General features: G+C 42.4%; 1 protein-coding gene and 1 pseudogene across 7 annotated transcripts in view; one reads left to right on the forward strand and one right to left on the reverse strand.

The window, feature by feature from the left end:
• PRDM10 (PR/SET domain 10) overlaps window positions 1–17,614 on the forward strand; it is a 100,884-nt gene extending 83,270 nt beyond the window's left edge. For 3 of the 7 annotated variants that reach the window (XM_037736087.1, XM_037736089.1, XM_037736094.1), the window contains 8 exons: window positions 2,938–3,117; window positions 4,399–4,509; window positions 5,828–6,028; window positions 6,674–6,988; window positions 9,164–9,265; window positions 10,427–10,604; window positions 13,332–13,435; window positions 16,175–16,378. In XM_037736087.1, coding sequence (XP_037592015.1) covers window positions 2,938–3,117; window positions 4,399–4,509; window positions 5,828–6,028; window positions 6,674–6,988; window positions 9,164–9,265; window positions 10,427–10,604; window positions 13,332–13,435; window positions 16,175–16,378 — 1,395 coding nt within the window. Of the gene's footprint in view, window positions 1–2,937; window positions 3,118–4,398; window positions 4,510–5,827; window positions 6,029–6,673; window positions 6,989–9,163; window positions 9,305–10,426; window positions 10,605–13,331; window positions 13,436–15,420; window positions 15,548–16,174 lie in introns of all 7 variants that reach the window. The other 4 variants (XR_005198976.1, XM_017523643.2, XM_017523706.2 and 1 more) reach the window with 4 other exon arrangements.
• Window positions 17,615–25,301: 7,687 nt separating this feature from the next.
• Window positions 25,302–25,718, reverse strand: LOC108301586 (annotated as a pseudogene).
• Between the last annotated feature and the right edge of the window lie 1,802 nt (window positions 25,719–27,520).

The following is a 27,520-nucleotide window of genomic DNA, read 5'->3' on the forward strand; positions in this document are numbered from 1 at the left end:
CTTACTTGGGACTCTGGGAACCAGGCACCTCCACCTGCAGGGGGGTGCAGGAAGGAGAGCTGGTGGAGTTTGTGGAAGACCATGTCACTGCATCTGGTGGCAGATGCAGAGCTGGCCAGCAGGGCTGGCAGTAAAGAAGACAGCTGGTGGCTGGGTGGGAAAGAGAGGAAAAGTAGGGACCCACGGGTACTTCTACTTGCCACCATCTAGAGCAGCACAGGGCTGCTTCCTTTCCACCTTCCAGGCTGGTGTGAGTTTCTCTTTGGCTAACTCCCAACTCGGAACCATGCTGGGAAGGAGATTCTCTTCAAATGTAGTTCCTCTTAGCCAAGTTGACACAGCACAAAACCACTACCACCTACCTTCCTAGCATATTTTCAAACTAGAATCAGAGTAGTTTTTCTGGAGAACAGCTCTGATGCCACGTCCTTTCCAAAAAACTCTTTAATAGCTCGTCATGCAAATAAATCCCGAAGTTCTTGTTACTTCTAAAATGCTACAAGATCTGCCTCCTGCCAGCCTCTCTGGCTCCCGCCTCCCTGTGCACTCGGGGTGACCTGCCTGAACTACATAGCCTCACCCATGTGGCATACTCTCTCTCCTTGGGCCTTTGTACTTGTTCTCCCTCCCGCTCCTGACTTGAAACGTACTTTCAAACTGTTGTATCCCTTCACCTGGCTAATGTCACTTCATATGTGGCATTTCCTGATCCCTGGATTAAGTGCTGCTTCTCCCATGAATTCCCACAGGGCTTTTCCTGGTGACTTTGTCATAGCATTTGTGTATCACAATTGCCCGTCCTGCTAAGTGTAAGCTCCATGAGGGCAGCATTAAAGTCAAGGTGGGACTTTGTGACTTTAGGGAGCTCACACTAGCATAGAGAAAAGAATAAAGTGCTGTGAGAGGGTTTCACTGATTTCAGGTGTAGGGGAGATGTCATAGATACAGTGACACTTTTGAATCTACTCATGGGTGGGAAAGAGTTTGCCAGCTAGGGAAAGGGAAAGGTGAGGAGCGAGGGAGGGATATCGGCATCTCAAGCAGAGGGAGCAGCAGGGATGTGGCAATGCCATGATCAGGAGATGGGGAGAGGGAGAGTGATGGAGGCAGTGGCAAGAGGAAGCCAGGGAAGCAAGTTAAGCCAGCACACTGTGCTAAGTAATTAGACTTACCAGGAAGTGAGCCCTAGGCGTTTCAGAGCTGGGCTAATTCAGGCAGAGGCAGTGGGTGTGGAGAAGAGGGGCCATGTTCAAGACAGGCGTTGTGGGAGGCTGACAAGACCTTGCACTTGGATGAAAGGGGGAAGGGTGGACAGCAAGGAATGGAGATTTGCCACTTGAGAGGCTGGATGTTTGGGAACACCACTGGTACCAAAAAGCATGACTTCGGCAGAAGGAGCGGGGGCAGATAGCAGATTTGGTTTGGGGGATGTTAGGATGGAAAGACCTCATGGAGATTTGGCATCCAACACGTGTGCTTGTCACGATGTGCATGGCATAGTGTGATATTTGAATTAGGCTTTGCAATTTATGTGGTGATTCAGTTAAGGTAAACTGGTTGTTTAAAGGGAATAGATGGGGGAACTAGTGGATGTTGAGGCTTGGAAAAAAGTGGAAATTTGGGAGGATTGGAGGAGGAGGAAGAGGAAAAGGAAAAAAAAGTGGCAACGCAACAATGTTTCATTGCTGTGTCTACACTAAAGAAAGATAGTGTCATTTGGCAGTGTCCTTAATCCAAATCCCACTGTAGTCTACGAAGCTCTGAACATTCCCTCCTGGGCTTTCCAGAAATGAAGGCAGGTGGGATAGGAAGAAAGAGGAGTTGGATCGCATGCATTGTAGCAGAAGAGGGAGGGAAGCCTGGCACTGGAGCTCGGCCCTTAGCCTGCTCCTTGATACTTGGTAGGCACTCAAGGAATATTCGTTGAGTAAGCGTGCTGAAAAAGGAAGTCCTTAAAAAAGTCCCTGTGCCAAAAGGTGGGAAGAACTGGATTTGTAGAAAGGCCCAGAATCTTTATGGGACTAATAACAGTTTATTCATGTGTCCTAGAGCAGAAAGCCTCACTGGATCAGGGAGCTGGCACTTTGTTTTTATTCGGGATGGGCTCTGTCTGACTCTCTCCATGGACTCACGTGAGCATGTATCACTAGATAGTGAAACCAGGAGCTGAGCTCTGGGCTCCATGCTCCATCCATAGTAAACAATGGATTTGTTTACTTAAACTTCTAATTCTGTAAGGTGAGAGGTTCTAAATCCACAAGATAGGAGATTCTTAAATTCTTTTGGGATTTAGAAAAATATATTTGCTAAAATGTGTGGGAATTGAGTATACACATGGCTTTTTTCTTTTTTCTAGACAGAGCCTTGCTCTGTCAGCCTCCTAAGTAGCAGGGATTACAGGTACCCGTCACCACACCCAGCTAATTTTTGTATTTTTAGTAGAGATAGGGTTTTGCCATGTTGGCCAGGCTGGTCTCAAACTCCTGACCTCAGGTGATCTGCCCGCCTCTGCCTCCGAATGTGCTGGGATTACAGGCGTGAGCCACCGCATCCGGCCTACACGTGGCTTCCAAAATCTGGTGCTACCTATTATTCATTATCAATTTGTCTTTAGTTCTTTTATACCAGACTTATTCCATGTTCTCTTTAATCTTCTCTACGTAAGTGCAGTCTTTATTCTCAAAAGTTAGTATGTATCTTTCCTATTTAATGGTCATTTTAAACCAAGGCTTATTGGAATGTACATATTTGCTAGTGAACAGAGTAACTCCCAGCCACTTTTAACATGTCTTCCCATGTCCTAGTGTTCCAGCAACTCAGATGTCTGTTGGAGGCTTGTGGTGACTGCTAATTTCTATTGATTTTTAAAATTATCCCTTCAGTTAAAATTTTTCTACCCCCATGTCTACCCCGTTTTAAAAAATTCTCTCTAAATAGCGAAAAGACAAGCTACGGGAACACATGCAGAGGATGCATAATCCCGAGAGGGAGGCCAAGAAAGCTGACCGCATCAGCCGCTCCAAGACGTTCAAGCCTCGCATCACGTCCACAGACTACGACAGCTTCACGTTCAAGTGCCGCCTGTGCATGATGGGTTTCCGGCGGCGTGGCATGCTGGTCAGTGTCAAGAGGCTGCGGGTTCCTGTCTTCCCTGCACACCTCATTTCTGTCGATGATGGTCACTTTTGTGTTGTATTCTGTGCTAAGTTATGTTGATCAATGGTTTTGTCAGTGTCCAGGGGAAGAAACAGAGGGAAACAATTCCCAATTTGGAGTTCTTTCTTTTCTAGTCTCCCTTTGCCCTCTCTTACTGCTTTTTGGGTCAATTCTTGCAAGAGGTCTTTTTCCGTCACTTTTCATTTTTTTTCATTGTTTTTCTTTACCCATCTCAATCTCTGCTCTCACCCTATTTTATTTCCCTGTTTTGTGTTCCTGTATGCATTTTCTTTTGGGATATTTGCCTCCTCCCCAGCTGTTCTGTTTTATTTTATTTTATTTATTTTTGAGATGGAGTTTCGCTTTTGTTGCCCAGGCTGGAGTGCAGTGGTGCGATCTCAGCTCACTGCAACCTCCCCCTCCTGGGTTCAAGCGATTGTCTTGCCTCAGCCTCCTGAGCAGCTGGGATTACAGGCACCTGCCACTATCCCTGGCTAATTTTTATATTTTTAGTTGGATGGGGTTTTACCATGTTGGCCAGTCTGGTCTCAAATTCCTGACCTCAGATAATCCACCTGTCTTGGCCTCCCAAAGTGCTGGGATTACAGGTGCGAGCCACTGCGCCCAGCCCCCAGCTATACCCTTTTAATGCCTCTCTTTTCCAGATATCAAACAGCAGTAGAAGGAAGCTTTCCATCAAAGCAGGGTATGTGCATCCAGGTTAGCTGAAGCATCAAGACAGCTCGTGCTCTGCTCTCAACTCATTTTGACCTTGTTACAGGTGCAGAATCTATTTCTGCCAGGAGCTAGAAAGTCATAGAGCAATATTTAAAATTCAGAACCGTAGTCTGTATCTCATTCCATGTTCTTAGTAAGGCTAGGGCATTAAATAATGAAAGGCAGGTTTGCATGAGGAGAATTCACCAAAGAAATTCATACCAGTGTAATTTTCCTTTTTCTAACAGTATTTCTTTCAGCCAAAGACTGTTGATGGCTGAATTCACCACACTGAATTCACCTTCAATTGTTTGGTGAATTATTGTTAACTTCTGTTAACCACGACTGTGAGTGCTTTGGTGTCAGTTGGGTCTGGTGATGCTGGTTCTGGTCAAATGCCTTATTATTTGGAAGCATTGCTTCAGAGAATTTCAGCTTCTGGCCATCATTATCAGAGGCATTTGTGCAGCTTCTGTTTGGTTAATGGGGTCCCTTTTTCTCATTTGCTCTTTGTTTTCACTTTAGGTAAATCACTTATCAAAGAGACATCCAGACATGAAGATAGAAGAGGTGCCAGAGTTAACCCTACCCATCATAAAGCCCAACCGTGATTACTTCTGTCAGTATTGCGATAAGGTAAAAGGGAAACATTCATGCCCCTGGGGCTCCTTGCTTAGAGCTGACTTGTCCACATTTACAAATACATACTACGATCTTTTTGTTATTCTTACCAGATGGTTCCCTGTCTCTCAGTAGTCTCCATTCAGACAAGAAAGGACTAAAATTAGTCTTACTTTAAGCCAATTTTTTTTTCTTAAGAAATAATTGACCATTTTTCTTACTTCCCTTCTCTCTGTGATTTTTGTTACACAAGAAGAGGCTATTACTAAGTGCATACTGTGTGAATTAATTTCAAGTTCCTAGGCCCTAAAACAAGAGTGTTTATGATATGGCCTATAAAATATATTATAGATTTGGGGTTTCTATAAGGTGGAAGGGGTTGGGAAAGCTTTGTGGTGGAGTACTCCACTTACACTATTCTGTTATTTTTGTGTAGTTACAGAAAAGACAGAGAATATGTATTTATTGTTTTACTGTACTATTGTTTCCCCTCCTTTTTTTTTTTTTTTTCCCCTCCTTTTTTTTTTTTTTGAGACAGAGTCTTGTTCTGTCTCCCAGGCTGGAGTGCAGTGGCATGATCTCAGCTCACTGCAACCTCCACCTCCTGGGTTTGAGTGATTCTCCTGCCTCAGCCTCTTGAGTAGTTGGGATTACAGGTGCCCCCACCACACCCGGCTGATTTTTGTATTTTTAGTAGACATGGGGTTTCACCATGTTGGCCAGGTTGGTCTTGAACTCCTGACCTCAGGTGATTCCCCCCACCTTGGCCTCCCAAAGTGCTGGGATTATACACGTGAGCCACCACGCCCAGCCATCCTTTCCTTATATAATGTAGCTATATCAGTTTAAAAGTGAGAAACATTTTTGAACATAGATTCTCCACTAAAGATAGCAGTTGCTATTGACGTTGCCATTTGGAAGATTCTCTGGCTCCTGGTCTTCAGCTGCATATATCATGAGAGCTTTCACAGGCAGTTCTCATGTGAAGTGGATGAACCTTAAAAACAGTTCTCTTCCTGTGTCTGTGTATCATATCCAAATTTTAAACTTGAGGATAAAGGGTATTTTCACAGTTATTATCTTAGATTTATAAATCAAAGGAAGAAATCTAGCATATCTATATTATGTTCTTATTTTATTCTGATTTGTAATATATCCTTGTGTCCTTCAATAGATCTGTTTATATATATGTGCTGGACCTATATATATATATAGTTTCTTTGGGACTACATGAATACTTTTCCTCATTTTCTTATAATGAAATTGTTAGTTTGCTTCGAGCAAGAAAGTGGAGCTGTATACTGCTTTCACAGCCAGGCATTTGCATTTGCAGGTTTATAAAAGTGCCAGCAAGCGCAAAGCCCACATTCTGAAGAACCACCCAGGAGCAGAGCTGCCACCGAGCATTCGGAAACTCCGGCCTGCCGGTCCTGGCGAGCCAGACCCCATGCTGAGCACACACACCCAGCTGACAGGCACCATCGCCACCCCTCCCGTCTGCTGTCCCCACTGCTCCAAGCAGTACAGTAGCAAGGTAGGGAGAGTTTCTGACTAAAGCTGAGGTCAAAACCGCCGTGTAAGGAATCTCTTAAGGGAAGATGGCGTCTCATCCACATGGCCTGGATGGCTCCTTCTGAGTTGAAAGAGATGTTGTCCTAGTCCCTGTAAACAGGGACCACAGCAGAGAATGGAAAGAGAATACTGCGGGACCTCCCCCAGAATTAGTGCCGAACAACAGCCCGAACAGCTGGCTGCTTTCCTTTTCCCTTGGCCTGCAGAGGGCCTCATATTTGAATATTCTGTGCTCGTATTTGGTGAGTTTAGGCTTATGGAAGCACCACATAGAAAGTTAAGTGATGGTTTTAGAAAGGAGGTCATTTTGGCTGGGGGCATTGTGATTGATTGCTGCAGGTACTAGTTGTGGGGGGTATTTGTGTATTCGGACCTTGCTCATGGTGTGGGGTCAAGTGAGGTTTTGCTTCTTCCCCACCCTCTTTCCTGCTTTTATAGCATTATGTTACCCCAGGAAGTACAGGCATAGAGTCAGTGTTGCTCTGATTTTTCTTTTTTTAAGACATAAGATAACAGACTTTAGGAATCTTTGGAGGATTTACATATGAGAAAAATGGAAAATCACAAATTCTAATAATTATTCTTGTTTCTTGCCTTGCTTTTTCAGACCAAAATGGTCCAGCACATTCGAAAGAAGCATCCGGAGTTCGCCCAGCTCTCCAACACCATACACACACCACTGACGACAGCTGTGATCAGTGCCACCCCAGCAGTTTTAACTACAGACAGCGCCACTGGAGAGACCGTGGTGACGACGGACCTGCTCACCCAAGCAATGACAGAACTGTCCCAGACCTTAACGACAGACTACCGAACGCCGCAGGGGGATTACCCGAGAATTCAGTACATCCCTGTGTCGCAGTCGGCATCTGGGCTCCAGCAGCCTCAGCACATACAGCTTCAAGTGGTGCAAGTGGCCCCGGTACTGCATGCCTCTGTTTCCCTTTGCCTTATGAATGCCGTATTGCCTGCCACCAGCACCTCATTCGCAGAGCTGGGGCTGGGATCTATGTAATGCTCTTCTGCGTGGAAGTTCTGAGCCTTGGGCATTTGTAAAATGCCCCTTCCCCTTTCAGGCTAATGAGGCCTCTGGCCTTAGCAGTGTAAGAGATTTCTGTCTATAGTAGCCAGGAGATTTTAGGCTCCAGCATGTACAAGCCTCCTGTGCTGTGGCAGGACAGTAGCCACAGCACCTGTTTCTGAGCCTTTTCTGAATCCTTATCTTTTACCATCCTGGTTGGCTACTTGGTAATGAGCCAGCTTGATAAATCATGACCTGCGTATCAAATATCTTATATCAAAGAGAGGTTGTAAAGAACAATATTGATGGATGGGCACAGTGGCTCACGCCTGTAATTCCAGCACTTTGGGAGACCAAGGTGGGCACATCTCTTGAGGTCAGGAGTTCAAGACCAGCCTGGCCAACATGGCAAAAACCCATGTGTACTGAAAATACAAAAATTAGCCAGGTGTGGTGGCAGGTGCTTGTAATCCCAGCTACTCAGGAGGCTGGGGCAGGAGAATTGCTTGAACTTGGGAGGCAGAGGTTGCAGTGAGCCGAGATCACACCATTGCACTCCAGCCCAGGCAGCAGAGTGAAACTTTGTGTCAAAAAAAAAAAAAAGAATATTGATTCAATCTCTGAGTATCAATCAGTGCCTTCTTAGTAAAGAGGTAAAACTGTGTTCCTTCTACCAGATAATGAAGAACTCATTCTTACTAAGGAGCAAAATGAAAGAATTCTCCCAGAACTGTTGTTTCATTTAATTACACTGAGGAGAAGTGTCCCCAAGGCACAAATGAACAAACTTGTTGCTTTGAAATCATTTGGTCTCTGAAAATTTAAAACTAACGTGGGAACAGGACATTGGAAGTTGTCACTGTCATTGACTATTCTTTGTCTTGTTTTTCTTGTGGAGGGTTTTTAACTTTAGGCTTTGGAGGAACTTAGGAGTCCCTCAGGCTGCCTGTAAAGTACAGTATGATGTATAGGTACATTGTTCTAGAAAAAGGGCCTGTACTTTAGCCACTGTTTCAAAGATGTTCTTGGTACATAAAAGGTTAAGGACCTCTGTTCTAGTGGGTTAATAGCGACAAACTAAAAGCAAATTCTATTCTTTGATCTCTTTTAATTGATAAAGGGTAGATCATTAAATGCAACTGAAATTTTTGATTCCTGACAACTTTTTCAGCTTATTGTCAGAACTATCTTCCCTCTGCCTTCTCTTCCAGAATCTAATAACATTAGCGGCTTATGTGTTAGAAGCAAAGTTCTTTAAACAATCTTTTTCTATTCTGTTGTCTGGCTTGGCCTAGGTGTGGCCTATCCGGGAATGCAGCATTGGAACTGAAATTCCTTCCATTCTTCTATTTCTGTTGGCATATATTGGGATATAGGTTTTTCTTTTTTTTTTTTTTTTTTTTTTTTTGAAACAGGGTCTCACTCTGAAGTGCAGTGGCACAATCATGTTTCACTGCAACCTCAACCTCCTGGACTCAGATATTCCTCCTACCTCTACCTCATCAGTAGCTGGGTCCATAGGCATGCCATCATGCCTGGCTAATGTTTTTTTGAGATGGAGTCTCTCTGTTGCCCAGGCTGGAGTGCAGTGGCACGATTTCAGCTCACTGCAACCTCTGCCTCCCATGTTCAAGTGATTCTTCTGCCTCAGCCTCCCAAGTAGCTGGGATTACAGGCACCCACCACCATACCCAGCTAATTTTTGTATTTTTAGTGGAGACAGGTTTCACTATGATGGTCAGGCTGGTCTCGAACTCCTGACCTCAAGCGATCCCTCCGCCTCAGCCTCCCAAAGTGCTGGGATTATAGGCATGAGCCACCGTGCCCCGCCACCTGGCTAGTTTTTATATTTTTTTTTGTAGAGACAGGGTTTTGCCATGTTGCCCAGGCCGGTCTTGAACTCATGGGCTAAAGTGACCCACCTGCCTTGGTCTCCCAAAGTGCTGGAATTATAGGCCATGAGCCACTGCCCCCAGCTAGGATACTGTTTTTTAACTGAACCTTTTCTCTAGAAGGATTTCCCTTAACCTCAATCAATATATATCTGGTTTCTGGGCCTGTTTTTTCTCCCTTCAGGCCACCTCCCCTCACCAGTCACAGCAGTCCACTGTGGATGTAGGCCAGCTCCACGATCCTCAGCCCTACCCCCAGCATGCCATCCAGGTGCAGCACATCCAGGTCAGCGAGCCCACCGCCTCGGCCCCGGCCTCGGCCCAGGTACCCTGTTCCACAGACTATTTGGAGGCATTAGCATGGCCTCAGGTACTATCGGAGTTAATGAGAGGGAGGACTTTCTCTTTAGACCTCAGCTACTGAGATACTGTTGTTTCTGGATTTTTTATTAAAGGATCTTACCTTTGCCTCCAATTTTTATATTGGTATTATGGACACACATTAAGCTATTGGCTGCTTCTGCCCACATGGAGCCCTGTGATATGACATCCTAGAAACAACAGTGGCCTTTGCTTTCCATTCTAAATGCAATGATTTGGAATAGTGGCTTTGTGGAGTATTATGGTATATTGTATGTTACTGTGTTTGTATGCTTGCGTCTGATATTAGATACATATATAAGTTCTCGGAGTTCAGAGAGGGAGAGATTAGATTTAGGAGATAACCCAGGGCATTTTTGTAGAAGAAGCTGTCTTTGAAAGAGGTTTTGAAGGAGGGGTACAGTTCTGACATAATAGTTGGGGAAGGCATTCTGATCTGAATAAGCTCATGCTGTGATGGAAAACATACATTAATGTGGTATAAATGTGGTACATTTATAGAAAACAGTTATTCTGTTTAGATTACTAACAGGAAATGGTGTTTGGAAAGGAAGCTGGGCGGGTAGTTTGGAGTGGCATTGCAGTGTGACAGCTGGAGAGCGCTGGCCTCATCCTGTTGTCAGGCGTTCACGGACCTGTGCCAAACTCCACCAGCTGGGTGGGATTAGCCAGCGCTGGTTAATGGAAGTGGTGACCTCTGGGTTCTGTTTCATTTTGTGTTCCAGATTAGCTTTGTGACACAGGCAAGTGATTTCACCTCCCATTATTTTTAACCTTATATAATGTAGGTAATTATATTTTCTTTCATTTATCTTTGTAACAAGTTGATGGAAATTAATTTTTTGCATACTCTGGTAGAGAATCCTTTGAAAACAAATTAGAATTTCATAGTCATGCTTGCTTTTCATTGATTTTATTCTTATTTAAAGTATTACTTTCAATAATAGCAATGATAGTTTCAGTATTATAATTCATATTAATCTGATTTACTTCCTTCAGTTTTTTGTACGTCTTCAGTATATTAGAAGTTCATAATTCCCTACCATTGCTTTCTGTTTCTCCCCAGGTATCTGCGCAGCCATTGAGTCCCTCAGCCCAGCAGGCTCAGCAGGGACTCAGCCCCTCCCACATCCAGGGCAGTTCTTCCACACAGGGCCAGGCTCTGCAGCAGCAGCAGCAGCAGCAGAATTCCTCTGTGCAGCACACGTACCTGCCCAGCACTTGGAATTCCTTCCGTGGCTATTGTAAGTAAGATGGGACAATGCCATGTAGGTCAGAGGCGGGGGATCTCCAGCCATGTGTCATAATTTCTTCAGCTTTATGATAAAATTTTAAAGTATCTATTGGCCATTTTGTCCACTCTGTAGTGCATATACTTCAATGAGTTTCGTGACAAAACTCAAGGTCTAGCATTCTGATTCAGGGAGCTACCCTGATGTGACATTTTTGAAATGTCAGGTATATTGCTGGAGGAAATGCAGCTGTGTAGTTTAAATAGTAATATAGATGGATATACGCTATGTTGACGGTGCTGATTCATCCTTTCCACCAATATTTGTAGAATGCCTGTGTATCAATCATTGCACTAGGGCCTGGCTATACCAAGATTAATATTCTCATTTATATCAGTAACACCACACAATAATAATGTTAACCAATTTTCATTAAGCTCTTACTATATTGCCCAGAATGATTCTGAACCATATGTAACACAGTCAGTATTCACAACAACCTATGAGGTAAGTACAATTGTTATTTGCATTTTACAGATAAGACAGTTTCCACACGTTCACTTTTTCTAAGAGCTAGGAAACAGAGGTTTGGAACCCCAGCAGTCTGGCTTCAGAGTGTAGACTCTAAACCACCCCACTGTGCTGCTGCTCCAAAGAAAATAGTCTTTGGCTCAAAGAGACCATCATCTAGTAAGGGAGAGAGAGATATGAGTAGTTGATTCCCAAGCCCTGAGCTTCATCTATGGAAACAGTAACAGGCTGACTGACAGAGGTCAGAGAAGGTAAACATGTTGGTGGGGAAACAGCTTTGAGTGTAGGTCAGGAAGCATGAGACCTTTATCATGGAAGATGTGGAAGGAACAGGAGTAGAGGAAACAGACCTCAGTAGTCACAAGTAGGAGGAGCAGGTGCTGAGAAGGGAAGAAGGTCAGTGTTGATCTTTCTTCTGTTGATTTCTTTTTGGGGGGCCCGTCTTTGTCATGATTGAGCCTTGGCTATGTTACATAGATTTGCTACAGAGTCAGGCTCAAACTCTACCATCTAGTTATTTTTACAAGCTGTAGTGGTTTTTTTTGAGACTGAGTCTTACTTTGTTGCCCAGGCTGGAGTGCAATGGTGCAACCTCGGCTCATTGCAACCTCTGCCTCCCGGGTTCAAGCAGTTCTCCTGCCCCAGCCTCCTCAGTAGGTGGGATTACAGGTGCACGCTACCACACCTGGCTAATATTTGTATTTTTAGTAGAGACAGGGTTTCACTGCGTTGGCTAGGCTGGTCTTGAACTCCTGATCTCAGGTGGTCCACCTCAGTCTCCGAAAGTGCTGAGATTACAGGCGTGAGCCACCATGCCTGGCCATAATCTATACTCTTAAACAAATTAGGGGTCACGACGAGGGCTGGATCTGGTTTCCAGTTGGGGAAAGACTGTCTTACCTGTAGAATCTGGTGAACAGACTGACCTCTGTACTAAGTGTAATTCCTGTTACGGAAAGTGGAGTGGGCCGGGCATGGTGGTTCACACCTGTAATCCCAGCACGTTGGGAGGCTGAGGCAGGCGGATCACCTGAGGTCAGGATTTTGAGACCAGCCTGGCCAACATGGTGAAACCTCATCTCTATTAAAAATACAAAAAAATTAGCCAAGTGTGGTGGTGGGCATCTGTAATCTCAGCTGCTCAAAAGGCTGAGGCAGGAGAATTGCTTGAGCCTGGGAGGTGAAGATCATGCCACCACACTCCAGCCTGGGCAACAGAGCAAGACTCCATCTCTAAAAAGCAAAAGTGGAATGATGAAGATACTCATGGTAATAATAGGAGGAGTTAGCATTCTAATCTGTAGGAAGACTGAAATTTATTAGGAAAAAATATAAAAACATAAAAGTAGAGAGAGGAGTGTAATGAGCCATCCTATACCCATTGACCAGCCTCAGCAGTTACCAACTTACACCCAGCCTTGTCTCATATATGCACCCATCATTATTTTCCATCCTCCAACTGAATAATGCTTCATCGTATCACCTCATCCATAAATATTTTGGTATATATCTCTAAAAGAAAAAGACTCTTCGAGACAGGCTTTTGCTCTGTTGTTCAGGCTGGAGAATGCAGTGGCATGATCATGGCTCACTGCAGCTTTGACCTGGGCTCAAGTGATCCACCCACCTTAGACTCCCCAAGTGCTGGGCTTATAGGTGTGGGCCACCACATGTGATCTAATTTTTAAAATTTTTTGTAGAGCCAGGGTCTCACTATACTGGCTAAGTTGGTCTCAAACCCCTGGGCTCAAGTGATTGTCCTCCCTTGGCTTCCCAAAGTGCTAGATTACAGGCATGAGTCCCTGTGCCTGGCCATGATTCTAGCATCCTTATTCATTAGCTAGAAAACTTTTATAAATAAAAAATTTTGCCTTAACTACCAAGTTACTCTCAGGTACACTTTGTACAAGAAAGGCAGGACAAATGCTTTAAATAGCTGATTCATTTCCTTTGTTTACCAAATCCTTTGTGGATATTGAGAAGCCACATTTGAAGGGGAATGTATTGACTGTCTCTGACACTGGGTAGCTGCATACCAGCCTCTTCTCAATTAGCAGAGATGCTTTCACTGTACCGAGAAATCACATCATTGTGAGACTCTCGTGGCAAGCAAATCAGTGGGGATTGTGGCCACTGGTTCTGTTTTTGTTTCTAAAACTTGTGTTAAAATCCGAGACCACTGAACTATGAATATTTCCTGTTTTTTAGCATCTGAGATTCAAATGATGACGCTTCCCCCAGGTCAGTTCGTGATTACAGACAGTGGCGTGGCAACTCCAGTTACTACTGGCCAGGTGAAGGCGGTTACTCCGGTAAGCTATGCTACTTGGTCGGGTTTTTCCTGTCCGACCTGTGGTGCTATACAATAACTCTTATCACCACTTATGTTTTAATGATGGCTTTCTCTGTTTTCTCACAGTAGATGATGAATTCTTTGAAAGCTGGGTCTTGGGCTTTATCACTTTATCCTCAGTGCCCTGTTCAGGAGGCTAGGATATAGCAAATGCTCAATAAGTATCTGTTCAGTAACTGTAATGGTCCTAGCTCCATCCCTATGAGTGCCTTTTTTCTGAGAAAGAGTCCTCTGTCTCCAGGCTGGAATGCAGTGGCACAATCCCAGCTCACTACAACCTCCACCTCCTGGGTTCAAGCGATTCTTGTGCCTCAGCCTCCCAAGTAGCTGGAATTACAGGTGGGCGCCACCATACCTGGCTAATTTTTGTGTTTTTAGTAGAGACGGGTTTTCACTGTATTAGCCAGGCTGGTCTCAGAATCTCTACCTCAGGTGATCCACCCACCTCTGCCTCCCAAAGTGCTGGGATTACAGCTGTGAGCCACTGCACCCGGCCCTTATGGGCGCTTTTATATGCTTCATGGAAAGATTGAGTCCTCAAGACAATTGGCCCACAATTAGGTTGGGAGAGAATAATATAATGAATCAATTATGGCTGTATTAAACATTTCACCCACCCAAAGGTGAAAAACATTGCTGTAAATTATCTAAGTTGGGCAGGTACAGTGTTGATTGTATCTCCTTCTGTTTTACCTTCTCTGGTTTGTTCTGGCCTGCCTCTGAGTTATTAGAAGACAGAGTACATACATATGAATTTAGAAAAACACTCTTGGCTAGGCACAATGGCTCACGCCTATAATTCCAACACTTTGGGAGGCCAAGGCGGGCAGATCACTTGAGGTCAGGAGTTCAAGACCAGCCTGGCCAACATGGTGAAACCCTGTCTCTACTAAAAATACAAAAATAACCTGGGTGTGGTGGTGTACCCCTATAATCCCAGCTACTTGGGAGGCTGAGGCAAGAGAATCGCTTGAACCTGGGAGGTGGAGGTTGCGGTGAGCAGAGATTGCACCACCGTGCTCTAGCTTGGGCAACAGAGTGAGACTGTCTCAGAAAAGACAAAAAAGGGAAAGTACTCCCGGATGGATACGTTCTGGAGACCTAGGGTACAGCATACTGGCTGTGTTCTCAATAATGTATGGTACACTCGAAAACTGTTAACATAGTATAGATGTTTTTTGCCACAAAAAAAAAAAGGTAAGTGCATGAGTCGATGGATATGTTAATCAGGTTGATTTGTTTAATTATACCTTATTAAAGCTAGGAGAGAGGAAAAGTGATCTTCAATGGCTAGGAATATTGAGACATTCCCAAGGGAAGACTTTCTTAGAGGTTTCAGAAGGTCGCTAGCTAGACTAGTGGCCTCAAAAACCTGATTTTTTTTCATTTCTTTTCATTTCTTTTTTTTTAAGTACACTGAGAGCTCACCTGTTTCTCAGCACACAAGGTCATATTAACTAGACTTAGGAGAGATATGTAAATCCATAGTAACACTATTAATTGTCAGTGAAAACAGTAACAAATGTAAAATGAAATAATGCATTGCCATGATCGGGGCATTTTTTTGCTCACTGTCGGACCCATTGACTTTGACCTTTTTCTGGCCTGGAACTCATTCGAGAATGGTTGTAGTGAAGGTTGTTTCTCTTTCCCTGCCACAGTGTACTTGCACACTAATTTAATGTACATTTTCAGGGGTCCGTGTATTCTCTGCAGCCCACCTATGGACTCCCTAGGAGTCAGTGGACCCTAGGTTGAGAACTAGCCCCCTCCCCACATGGAAAAGCCAATCATAATCAGAACGTTGCTTGGTGGGGTGAACTCAGAACATCTGACCCTAGAGGAATCAAATGGGTATTTGGTGATGGCTCTTTTCTGGGAAGTGCAAAGACAGGCTACTGCCTGAGAGTCTCTCTGTGACGTCTCTTTTCCTCTGTTCTGTAGCTGACCAACCCTCCTTCTGACTGACAGACACATTTCTTTAAAAATGTTAATGTAACAAAATAGCCAGCTACAGGTCTATGAAGATGTTTTCATGATGAGGGGAAAAATAAGAAAACAAAGACAATGTGTAAGTTTTCATAAAGCTAAATTTATTCAGTGTAAAGGATTTTATTCTGAGATACTGTTGTTTCTATGCTCTTGAGTGTTAAAATGTCTATTTGATGGTAGCATATTTTAAATGACCTTATTTGACAAAATAAAATTTGGGGACCATTTATTATTTTTTAAGATTTTGCTGGTCTTTTGAAATTCTGAAGTCAGATCTTGCTACTTGTCTTCAGGGTCATTCTGCCTCTTCAGTGAGACTTTAAATATCTCTTCTTTGATCCATTCTATGTTAATCTTGACATCAAATGGACAGTTAACCATCTTTTCTGAATTTGTGAATTCTTAGGAGCATTACAACAGCACATTTTGTTTGCCTCTTATGTTGCCACCATGATGCAAATTACTGTCCCTGAAGCTGTTCACTGTATCATTTGTTGAAACTGCTAAGGTGCTGCTTTAAGGCACTTACCTTTGTAGTCAGTTATTGTGACTGATCCGCCCTCTCTAAAGGACTTAGGTAAAGCATCTCTCATAGATGCCTATTTTGGGTCCCTTATGACATTTCTTCACATTTCTCTCTTCCCCGGTAGCTTCACCCTCCCTTTAAGTCCCCAGGTGTTTAAAGATCCTTTTCTTCCTCCTCTAGGGTCATTATGTGTTGTCAGAAAGTCAACCAGAATTGGAAGAAAAGCAGACTTCTGCCCTTTCTGGTGGAGTCCAGGTCCAGCCACCTGCACACAGTGACTCCTTGGACCCCCAGACCACCAGCCAACAGCAGACCACACAGTACATCATCACCACCACCACCAATGGGAACGGAAGCAGCGAAGTGCACATCACCAAACCGTGACTTCTACCCTGGAGCTCCAGTCCAGCACCCACCTCATGTCTGTTCTGACATGAGTTTCATAAGTCTGAAAGCTCTGACACTTAGAACTCTTTTGTAAGATTTATTATTCACTCAAGAGTTTGGAAACAGCAGTTTCGTCTCTCATCCATACACTGGGGTTTATTTTACCAAGGTCATCTTTATCAAACTCACTCTTCAAACCCTCAGTTTTTGCGACGGAATGGAGGTCTTTCAGGGGAAAGTAGATTACGAGATGGAGAGAATCGGACTTGCTCTTGAGTTGTTTTTTTAACACGCTGACAAGCCTTACTTTTCCTTTGTGGAAATATTAAGTGGCATATTCATACCAAAGGGGGAGAAAGGATGTGCCAAGTCCATGGTTACCGGACTTCTTATTCCAAGCTATGGCACCGAAGGAGAAGGGGCATTTTGTGGGTATGTGTTAGGTCTGAACTGCTTTATCTTGTGAGTTTTAGTTTTCAGTAATTTCCAAAGGGAGCCTGTCGAATAAGCAAATAAAAATGATGAAACAAAAGTTTGACAGTGATGTTCTGAAGGAATAACTGTCATCTAAATTTTTCTTATTGCTGATTTATTTTTAACTTCCCTATTTTAGAAAACTATTGTTGGGCTGCTGGTAGTGCTTTCCACAGATGCTGGTCCTCAGTGGATTAGGTCAGGAGCTGATGTTCTGATAGCTCTTCATTATTTCACAAGGTGGACTCCCTGAAAGGGAAGAGGCTGCTTGAAGTCAGCAGAATCTAAACCCTTGCATTCAAGCTTTGCCTCCCATTCTCTGGTTGTGGTGGTGGTAAGAAAGAGATATTGGTACCAAGAAAAATTACCAAAACTGTAGAGAGAGAAAGAGAGTATTGAAATTTTGTTCTGCCTTGCAGGATTCATTTATCATTCATTGGTAAAGGATGCATTCCATGTTCTTACCAAGTGTACATTTAACTCTTGCTGACAGTGTTCAGTGTATTTTAGTACTTCTAATGCTGTCTTAAAATGAACATTCTTTAAAGTTGAATGGAAAGGTGGCATTTCATATTTCTTAACACTTTTAACAGTAAACATATTGTGACTCATCTGGACCTTTTAATAAGATGATCAACTTCACAGTTAGGGAAAAATTAAAATGTGGGGACCGCTTATAATAATTAAGATAGTTACAAGGGATCTGGAAGAAATCCAGTCTTTATGAGTATACTGTTAGTTGGGCATTAAAAAAACCAGTATATATTTTAACAACTTTTTGTGACACAGTAACACATTTTTAGAATAATTACTGCATGGTAGAATTTATTACTCCAGAACAGAAAGACCTTACTTCATTTCAAATGAAGTTCGCTAATTAATTTACATTTCTGGGTAAAAACTGTTTTTTGTTTTTGAGATGGAGTCTCACTCTGTTACCCAGGCTGGAGTGCAGTGGTGCAATCTCGGCTCACTGCAATCCCCGCCTCCTGGGTTCAAGCAATTCTCCTGCCTCAGCTTCCTGAGTAGCTGGAATTACAGGCACATGCCACCACGCCCAGCTAATTTAGAGACGGGGTTTCACCATGTTGGTCAGACTGGTCTCAAACTCCTGACCTCATGATCCTCCCTCCTGGGCCTCCCAAAGTGCTGGGATTACAGGCGTGAGCCACCGCACCCCGCCTAAAACTGGATCTATAAATTAAGTAGAGTCGCTTCTTTATGATAAAGACATGTTTCTGAAAAGTGAACAGTTCTGTTGAAAGAACCTTGTTAATATGTAGATTTTGCACTTTATTTCTGAGACCCCTTTCATATAGTTTTTCCCCAACCTTTGAGTACTAAGAGAACTTGAGAAAGTTGCTTCATAAAGATATGGAAACCGAAAATGGACTCTCTATCTTTGTGACAAAGATATTCAACAGAAAATATTGACCCTGCATTACAAAATACAGACTTGGGTTCCCTAACTCCCACAGTGTAATGATTACAAATATCCTAGTGTCCAATCTAGAAAGACTTTCTAGGGAAAGAATGGTGGAATTTTCTAAAGGTCCAGTTTTAGCTTTTATAACTTAAATTTGGCCCTGTTAACGTTCTTTTTAATTTGAACCAGTAAGGTGTCTCTCCTCCCCTCAGGAATAACTTATTGGAAAATTGAAAAGAGTCACTGAATGGAATGTTCATTTTATGGCAGTTATTTAAATTTTTTAATTTATTTTTATTTTTTTCTCCCCCCCACCCATCCTCCTCTTAGTTATTTTAAGTTTTAAAATACACAGAGGAAAATATTGTGGAAGGACCTCTTTGTCTCCCTTCTAAGTTCTCTTCTTCTTCTTCTTCTTTGGTCCTTATGTGAAATAAAGACTCTAAAACTAATTTTTATATTATCAGCCAGAGATGCAGATGGCAGTCGAGCCAAGTCATGTGGCTTTCAGATCAGGTGTTCTGCACATTCATTCCAAGGTCATAGATTTCTAAAAGGACCTGGATTTGAAGAGATGGCAAACGATGAGCCATCTGAAGACTCAATGTGGAAAACATGTATGTAGCCAGTGTGGATATTGTGGCCTCTCTCAAGACACATTGACACTGTAGACTTCATTCAGTGCAGTGTGAGTATTTTGGAGTAGGTTGGATGTAGATTTTGTTTTTATTATTGATTTGTACCAACGGAAATAGACATTTCATCATGTGAAATTCCTGTTATCCTGGAAAAAAAATACTTGTTTTGATCTTCTTGTTTTCTGACTTGGAAGTATCCTTTCAAAAAGCTCTTAAGATATCTAGGTCTAAAAAGCACTTCATGAGATGCTAAAGCTGACCCACTGGTTGAAAATGTTGACCCTATCCTGTTATTTAAATGTGAACATTTATTGTACATTCAGTGAGTTATAGTGTTAATAGTCTTGTGCTATGCAGCAGGTGTAAAAATTAATAAATATTTTTTTTTAATAAACAAAATATTTGTTTGTTTGTATGTGTGAAGCTACAAGAGCCATTTTTCTTTTAAGAATTGCAGCTTCTGACTGGGTGTGGTAACTCATGCCTGTAATTCCAGCACTTTGGGAAGCTGAGGCTGGTGGATCACTTGAGGTCAGGAGTTTGAGACCAGCCTGGCAAACATGGTAAAACCCTGTCTCTACTAAAAATACAAAAATTAGCCTGGCGTGGTGGTGGGCACCTGTAATCTCAGCTACTTGGGAGGCCGAGGCAGGAGAATTGCTTGAACCTGGGAGTCAGAGGTTGCAGTGAGCTGAGATTGCACCATTGCACTCCAGCCTGGGCGACAGAGAAAGACTCAGTCTGAAAAAAAAAAAAAAAAAAAGAATTGCAATGAATTCTGATTTCCAGTGTTGCATGCAGGAAGCTTGGAAGTGGTCTCTCCATCCTAGCAATAAGTAAGAAGCTAAGCAAATGTAGAGATTGACATCTCTCCTTAGAGCTGTCAGAAAGGTGAGCTCACAGGACAAACTGCTGTTCCCAAAATTGTAAAGACAAACAGGCAAATACAGAGAATCACAGCTTATAGAACAGAAACCCGTGAGAAAAAAAAAAACAACAACCCATGAGCAATAAACTCTGTGAGAACCAAAACGGGGTAGGAAAACTTGAACTATATTTGATGAATTGCTACAGGCTCAGTGTGGACAAATCTGGGAGGTTAAAAACTCTAGGGGACTCAGTCACTGAACAGGGATCAAGGGAGACCCACAATTTTGTGAGTTTTATCCCCAGGAGCTTGACCAGGTTCTCGCAGTGAAATCTGGAGAAAAATCCCCTCATGTTTCCAGCAGAGAAAGGGGAGAAGGAACGATTTTGAAATACTCCAGAATTTTCTGATCTTTCTATTATAACGAGCACCTAAACTACTGAAGTTACAGCAGAACCTCATTCACCTGGAGGAAGAGAAATCCCCAGCTCCAGCCCATTATCGCCATCATCCCTCATCTAAGGGGGATAACTGAGCGGCACTTGTGAAGTTCACAGTCCAGAGGCATGGGCTCACCAGAAGATTGAAACCTCCTTCAGGAATGCAGAATGCGTCCCCTGCCCCAACACCCTACCATCACATTGTTGAAGGTCTACAGAAATTCTCTCTACCTGGCACATCATGACCAGCTACCAAGAAAAACACTACAAGGCATACTAAGAGGCAAAAGACACAAATTTGAAGAACGAGAGCAAACATCAGACCCAGATTAAGATAAGGCCGAGATGTTGGAATTTGCAGACTGGGAATTTAAAACAACTGTGATCAATATGAAAAGGGCTCTACTAAAGAAAGTAGCTAACAAACAATGTAAGGAGAGAGATGGAAACCCTAAGAATGCACTAAAATGCTAGAGATAAAAAATGAAGAGTAGGCTGGGCACAGCAGCTCACACCTGTAATCCCAGCACTTTGGGAGGTTAAGGTGGGTGGATAATTTGAGGTCAGGAGTTCCAAGACCAGCCTGACCAACATGGTGAAACCCACCTCTATTAAAAATGCAAAAATTAGCCAGGCAGGGTGGCGGGCTCCTATAATCCCAGCTACTCAGGTGGCTTGAACCCAGGAGGCTGAGGTTGCAGTGAGCCGAGATTGCACCACTGCACTTCAGTCTGGGCGACAAAGCAAGACTACATCTCAAAAACAAAAACCAAAGAGTACCTCTGAGAAGCTAAATAGTAGACTAGACACATCTTAGAAAAGAATCACTGAGCTTGAGGATGTCTCAATAGAAACCTCTCAAACTGAAAGACAAACAGAATATCCAAAAACTGAGATGATGAAATAAAGGTATTACTATGCCTCATGGGAATACTAGAAGACAGAGGAAGGAACAGAAGAAATATTTGAAGCAATAATGATTGACAATTCCCCAAATCAATATGGAACATGAAACCACAGATCCAGGAAGCTCAAAGGACACACAGGATAAATGCAGAAAATCCTTCAAAACCAAGAAACAAATGAACAAAAAGTGATGTTTCTGTAGAAACTGTGCAAACCAGGAGAGAGTGGAATGAAATATTTAAATGTTGAGAGGAAAAAACCATGACCAACCTAGAATGCCGTGCTCCATGAAATTATCCTCCAAAAGTGAAGGGGAAATTAGGACTTTCTTAACAAACAAAAATTGAAGAAATTTGTTGCCAGTAGACCTGCCTTGGAAAGAATGTTAAGAGAAGTTTTTCAGAGAGAAGGAAAATGATAAAAGTCAGAACCTCAGATCTACATAAAGAATGAGCATTGGCCGGGTGCCGTGGCTCACACCTGTAATCCCAGCAATTTGGGAGGCCGAGGCGGGCGGATCATGAGGTCAGGAGATTGAGACCGTTCTGGCCAACATGGTGAAACCTCATCTCTACTAAAATACAAGAAAATTAGCCGGGCATGGTGGCGCATGCCTGTACTCCCAGCTACTCGGGAGGCTGAGGCAGGAGAATTACTTGAACCCAGGAGGTGGAGGTTGCAGTGAGCCGAGATTGTGCCACTGCACTCCAGCCTGGTGACAGACCGAGACTCCATCTCAAAAAAAAAAAAAAAAAAAAAAAGGCTTAATTATTAACTTCAATAACTGAAAGTAAAAGAAATCTTAATTTTTCTTACTCTTCATTGATTTATTTTTCTGAGACAGGATTTCACTCTGTCACCCAGGCTGGAATGCAGTGGTGCAATCACAGCTCACGGCAACCTCCATCTCCCTGGCTCAAGTGATTCTCCCACCTCAGCCTCCTGAGCAGCTGGGACTACAGGCACATGTCACCACACCTGGTTAATGTTTTGTATTTATTTTAGTATAGATGGAGTTTTGCCATATTTCCCAGGCCGGTCTCGAATTCCTGGGCTCAAGCCATCCACGTACCTCAGTCTCTCAAAGTACTGGGATTACAGGTGTGAGCCACTGTGCCTGGCCTCTTCATTGGTCTAACACATGACAGTTTGTTCAAAATAATAGCAATGATATATTCTATTACGTATACTAATATATGTGTCTGTGTTCATATGTAAGTGAAATGAATGACAGCAATGATATAAGGATGGGAGGGAGGAATTAGGATTATTTTGTTATAAGATATGCACACTATGGCCAGGTGTGGTGACTCACATCTGTAATCCCAGCACTTTAGGAGGCTGAGGCAGGTGGATCACCTGAGGTCAGAAGTTCAAGACCAGCCTGACCAAAATGGAGAAAATGTCTCCACTAAAAATACAAAATTAGCTGGGCATGGTGGCGCATGTCTGTAACCCCAGCTACTTGGGAGGCTGAGGCAGGAGAATTGCTTGAGCCTGGGAGGCAGAGGTTGCAGTAAGCCGAGATCACTCCATTGCACTCCAGCCTTGGCAACAAGGGCAAAACTCCCTCTCAGAAAAAAAAAGCACACTATTGATGAAGTGGGATAGTGTTATGTGAAAATATACTTGGATTAATTGCAAATGTATATTGAAAACTCTACAGCAACCACTAAAAAGTAAAAAAAGAATTGCTGATATTCTAAGAAAGTAAGGAAAATGGAATCATATAAAATGTTCAATTGGAGGCACAGAGTCTGGGTGTGGTGGCTCATACCTGTAATCCCAGCATTTTGGGAGGCTGAGGTGAGAGGATCACTTGAAGCCAGGAGTTCAAGACCAGCCCGGACAACATACTGAGACTGTCTCTAAGAAAATAAAAATACATATTAGCAGAGGGTAGTGACATGTGCCTGTAACCCCAGTGACTTAGGAGGCTGAGCAAAGAAGATCGCTTGAGGCCCAGAGTTTGAGGCTGCAATGAACTATATTGTGCCACTGCACTCCAGCCTGGGTGACAGAGTGAGACCACATCTCAAAAAAAACCACAAAAGGCAGAAAAGCAGTGGAAGACATATAGGAGCAAAGAACAAGGGAACACATAGAAAACAGGAACAAATATAGTTAATATTAATCCAAATATATCAATAATCACTTTGAACATCAATGTTCCAATGCACTCGTTAAAAGAAATTGTCAGGCTGGATCAAGACATAAGACCCAACTATATGTTGTCTGTGAGAAACCCACTTTAAATATAATGACATGTAGGTTAAAAACAAATGGATGGAGAAAGATACACCATGCTAACACTAATCAAAGAAGGTGGGAGTAGCTATATTAATTTCAGACAGCAGACTTCAGACAAGGAAAGTTATCAGGGCTAAAGTGGGGGCATTATGTAATGATAAAGAGGTCAGTTCTCCAAGAGAACATAACCCTTAATGTGTAAGTGCTTAGCACCAGAGCATCAAAACATGTAAGGCAGAAACAGAAGTACAGAGAGAAATAGAGGAGTATCGGTCTCTAACTGTAATAGTGGAGTCATCTATCAGAAATGTACAAATCGAGCAGACAGAAAATCAGTAAGGACATTGTGACGCTCAACACCAAAGATCAGTGGGAAATAATATCTATAGACTACTTCTAATAATAGAGTGCATATTGTTATCAAGCACATGGAACACCAACATAGGACACATTCTGGGGCAGAAAACATACTTAAGAAATTTAATAGATATCATACAATATCTGTTCTTATGCCACATGCTATTAGACTAGAAATAACAGAAAAACAGCCTGAAATTCTCAAAATACTTGGTGATTAAACACACTTCTTTATAACACATGAGCCAAAAAAGACATCTCACATTAAAAAATATTTTGGGCCAGGCACAGTGGCTTATACTTATAATCCCAACACTCTGGGAGGCTGAGGCAGGAGGATCACTTGAGCCAAGGAGTTTGAGACCAGCATGGGCAACATAGTGAGACCCTGTCTCTACAAAAAATAATTTTAAAAAATTAGCTGAGCACAGTGGTCTCAGCTACTTGGGAGGCTGAGGTGGGAGGACTGCTTGAGCGTGGGAGGTCAAGGTTTCAGTGAGCTGTGATTGTGCCACTGTACTCAAGCCTGGGTGACATGAGTGAGACTTTGTCTCCAGAAATTTTTTTTTTAACTAAATGAGAATGAAACATACAAATGTTTGGGATGTAGTACTGAGATGGAAATTTTATTATTGAATGCATATGGTAGAAAATAATGATCTAAAATCAATCATCTGAGCTTCCACCTTCAGAAACTAGAAAAAGAACACATCTAAAATAAATAGAAGAAAATAAATAAAAATTAGAGCAGAAATCAATGACATTGAAAACAGGAAATCAATGAAGAAAATAAATGGAACCAAAATCTTCTTTGAGGAGATCAATAAAATTGATGTCTTCAGCCAGGCTAAAGGCCAGGCTCGGTGGCTCATGCCTATAATCCCAGCACTTTGGGAAGCTGAGGCAGGTGGATCACTTGAGTTTGGGAGCTTGAGACCAGTCTGACCAACATGGAGAAAACTCATCTCTACTAAAAATGCAAAATTAGCTAGGCATGGTGGCATGTGCCTGTAATCCCAGCTACTTGGGAGGCTGAGGCAGGAGAATCATTTGAACCCAGGAGGTGGGGTTGCAGTGAGCCAAGATTGCGCCATTGCACTCCTGCCTGGGCAACAAGAGCAAAACTCTGTCTCAAAGAAAAAAAAAGGCTCAAATTGCTAATATCAGAAATATATTAGGGGACATCACTACAGATCCCATGGACGTGAAAAGACAAAGGAATACTATTCTAACTGTATGCATGCAAATTTGACAACCTAGATGAAATGGACCAATTTCTTGAAAGATATAGTCTACCAAAACTCATAGAAGAAGAAATAAACAGGCATATATATGTGTAATAAATTGAATCAGTAATTAATAACCTTTCCAAATGCAAAGTACCAGGCTAGATGTGTTCACTGGTGAATTCTACCAAACATTAAAAGAAGAAGTCATACCAATTATCTACAATCTCTTTCATAAGATAGAAGCAGAGAGAATACATCTTTTAAAAATGTTTTTAGTTTATTAATCTTGTGAAAAATCCACAATGGGTGCAGATAGCATTATTGCAGCACCTTTACTCCCTTGGCTTTTTGCTGGCACCAACACTGGCCTTTGTGATTCCCTAACTTCCTTCATTCTGTTCTTGTGTTCCTTCTGTTACATCCTTGAGGTCTTTTTCTTCTCATACAGCCATGTCTTGCAGGTCTATGTTTGAGTTCATTTTTCTTTGCATAATCCAAGGAATCATAAAGCATGCCAAAGCCAGTTGTCTTGCTACCATCAAAATGAGTTCTAAATCCAAATACAAAGATGACATCTGGTGTGGTCTTGCACGTTTTGGCTAGTTTCTCCCGAATGTCTGTCTTAGGCACTGTTGCCTTCACCAGGTGAAGGACATCAATGACCATTTGTTTCCTCAGAAGTAGTCGGTTGGTCATGAACTTTCTTGTTCGGACAGTTACTGTGTCATTCATGATGGCGGTCTATCCTCAGACAGCCAGGGAGGAAAAGAGGATCTTAACTCATTCTATGAAGGCAGCTTCACCCTAATACTAAAATCAGACAAAGACATTAGAAGAAAAAGAACAGACCTGTATAGCTCAAGAACATTGATGCAAAAGTCCTCAATGTATAAAAACAATTATACACCACCACCACGTGGGATTTATCCCAGGTATGCAAGGCTGGTTCAACATTTGAAAACAATTTAATATAAAACATCATACCAACGGGCTAAGAAGAAATACCACATGATCATATCAACGGACACAGAAAAAGCATTTGACAAAAATCTCAAACCCACCTATGAAAAAAACTCTCAGTAAACTATGAATAGAGGGGCATTTTTTCTACTCGGTAAAGAAAATCCACAAAAACCCTACAACAAACATCATACTTAATGGTGAGAAACTCAAAGCTTTCCTGCTAATATTGGGAACCAGACAAGGATGTTTCTTCTCACCACTGCTTTTCACCATTGCACAGGTAGTCCTAGCTAATGCAATGAGACAGGAAAACAAAAAAACACACAAAACCCCACAGTTATACAAATTGGCAAGAAAAAATAAAACTGTCGCTGTTTACAGGTGACAAAAATCCAAAAGAATAAAAAAAATACTGAGCTAATAAGCAATTATAGCAAGTTTGCAGGTATAAAGTTAATTAAATTTAATTTTTGGAGACAGAGTCTTGTTCTGTCACCCAGGCTGGAATGCGGTGGTTCAGTCTTGGCTCACAGAAAGCTCTGCCTTCTGGATTCAGTAATTCTCCTGCCTCAGCCTCCTGAGTAGCTGGGATTTCAGGCACCTGCCATCACGCCTGGCTAATTTTTGTATTTTTAATAGAGACAGGGTTTCACCATGTTAGTCAGGCTGATCTTGAACTCCTGACCTCAAGTGATCTGCCCGCCTTGGCCTCCCAAAGTGCTGGGATTACAGGTATGAGCCACCATGCCTGGCCAAGAATTTTTTTTAAATCCTAGAACTAATAAACAATTATAGCAAAGTTGCAGGGTATAAAGTTAATTTTTCCTGCTGAGCAGTCTAAACAAAAGAAAAAAAAATAGTTAATTTTAAAAAGTAAATCACATTCCTATATACCAGCAATGGACAAGTGGAAATTGAAATGAAAAACACAATACCATTCACAGTGGCACACACAAAAATGAAATACTTAGGTGTACCTCTAACAAAATATGCACAATATCTACATGATGAAAACTGCAAATCTGATTGATGAGAGAAATCAGTGAAGAACTAAATAAATGATAGTATTCATGGATAGGAGGACTTAATATTGTCAAGATGTCAGTTCTTCCCAATTTGATCTACAGATTCAATGTAATCCCAATCAAAATCCTGGCAAGTTATTTAGTGGATATCAACAGACTGACTCTAGAGTTTATATGGAGAGGCAAAAGACCCTGAATAGCCAACACATTATTAAAGGAGAACCACAAAGTTAGAAGACTGGCAGTACCGTACTTCAAGACAATATAAAGTTACAGTAATCAAGACAATGTGGTACTGGTGAAAAAAATAGACAAGTAGAACAACACAACAGCACAGAGATCCCAGAAGTAGACTTACACAGAGTCACGTGATCTTTGATAAAGGAGCAAAGGCAATGCAGAAATGACAGTCTTTTTAAGAAATGGTGCTAGAGACCAGGCACAGTGAGTGGCTCATGCCTGTAATCCCAGCACTTCGGGAGGTCAATATGGGTGGATTACTTCAGTCCAGGAGTTTGAGACCACCTTGGGCAACATGGCAAAACCCGACCTCTCCAAAAAAA

Source organism: Cebus imitator, unplaced genomic scaffold (genome assembly GCF_001604975.1).
Source record: "Cebus imitator isolate Cc_AM_T3 unplaced genomic scaffold, Cebus_imitator-1.0 Scaffold0, whole genome shotgun sequence".
NCBI lineage: Eukaryota > Metazoa > Chordata > Mammalia > Primates > Cebidae > Cebus > Cebus imitator.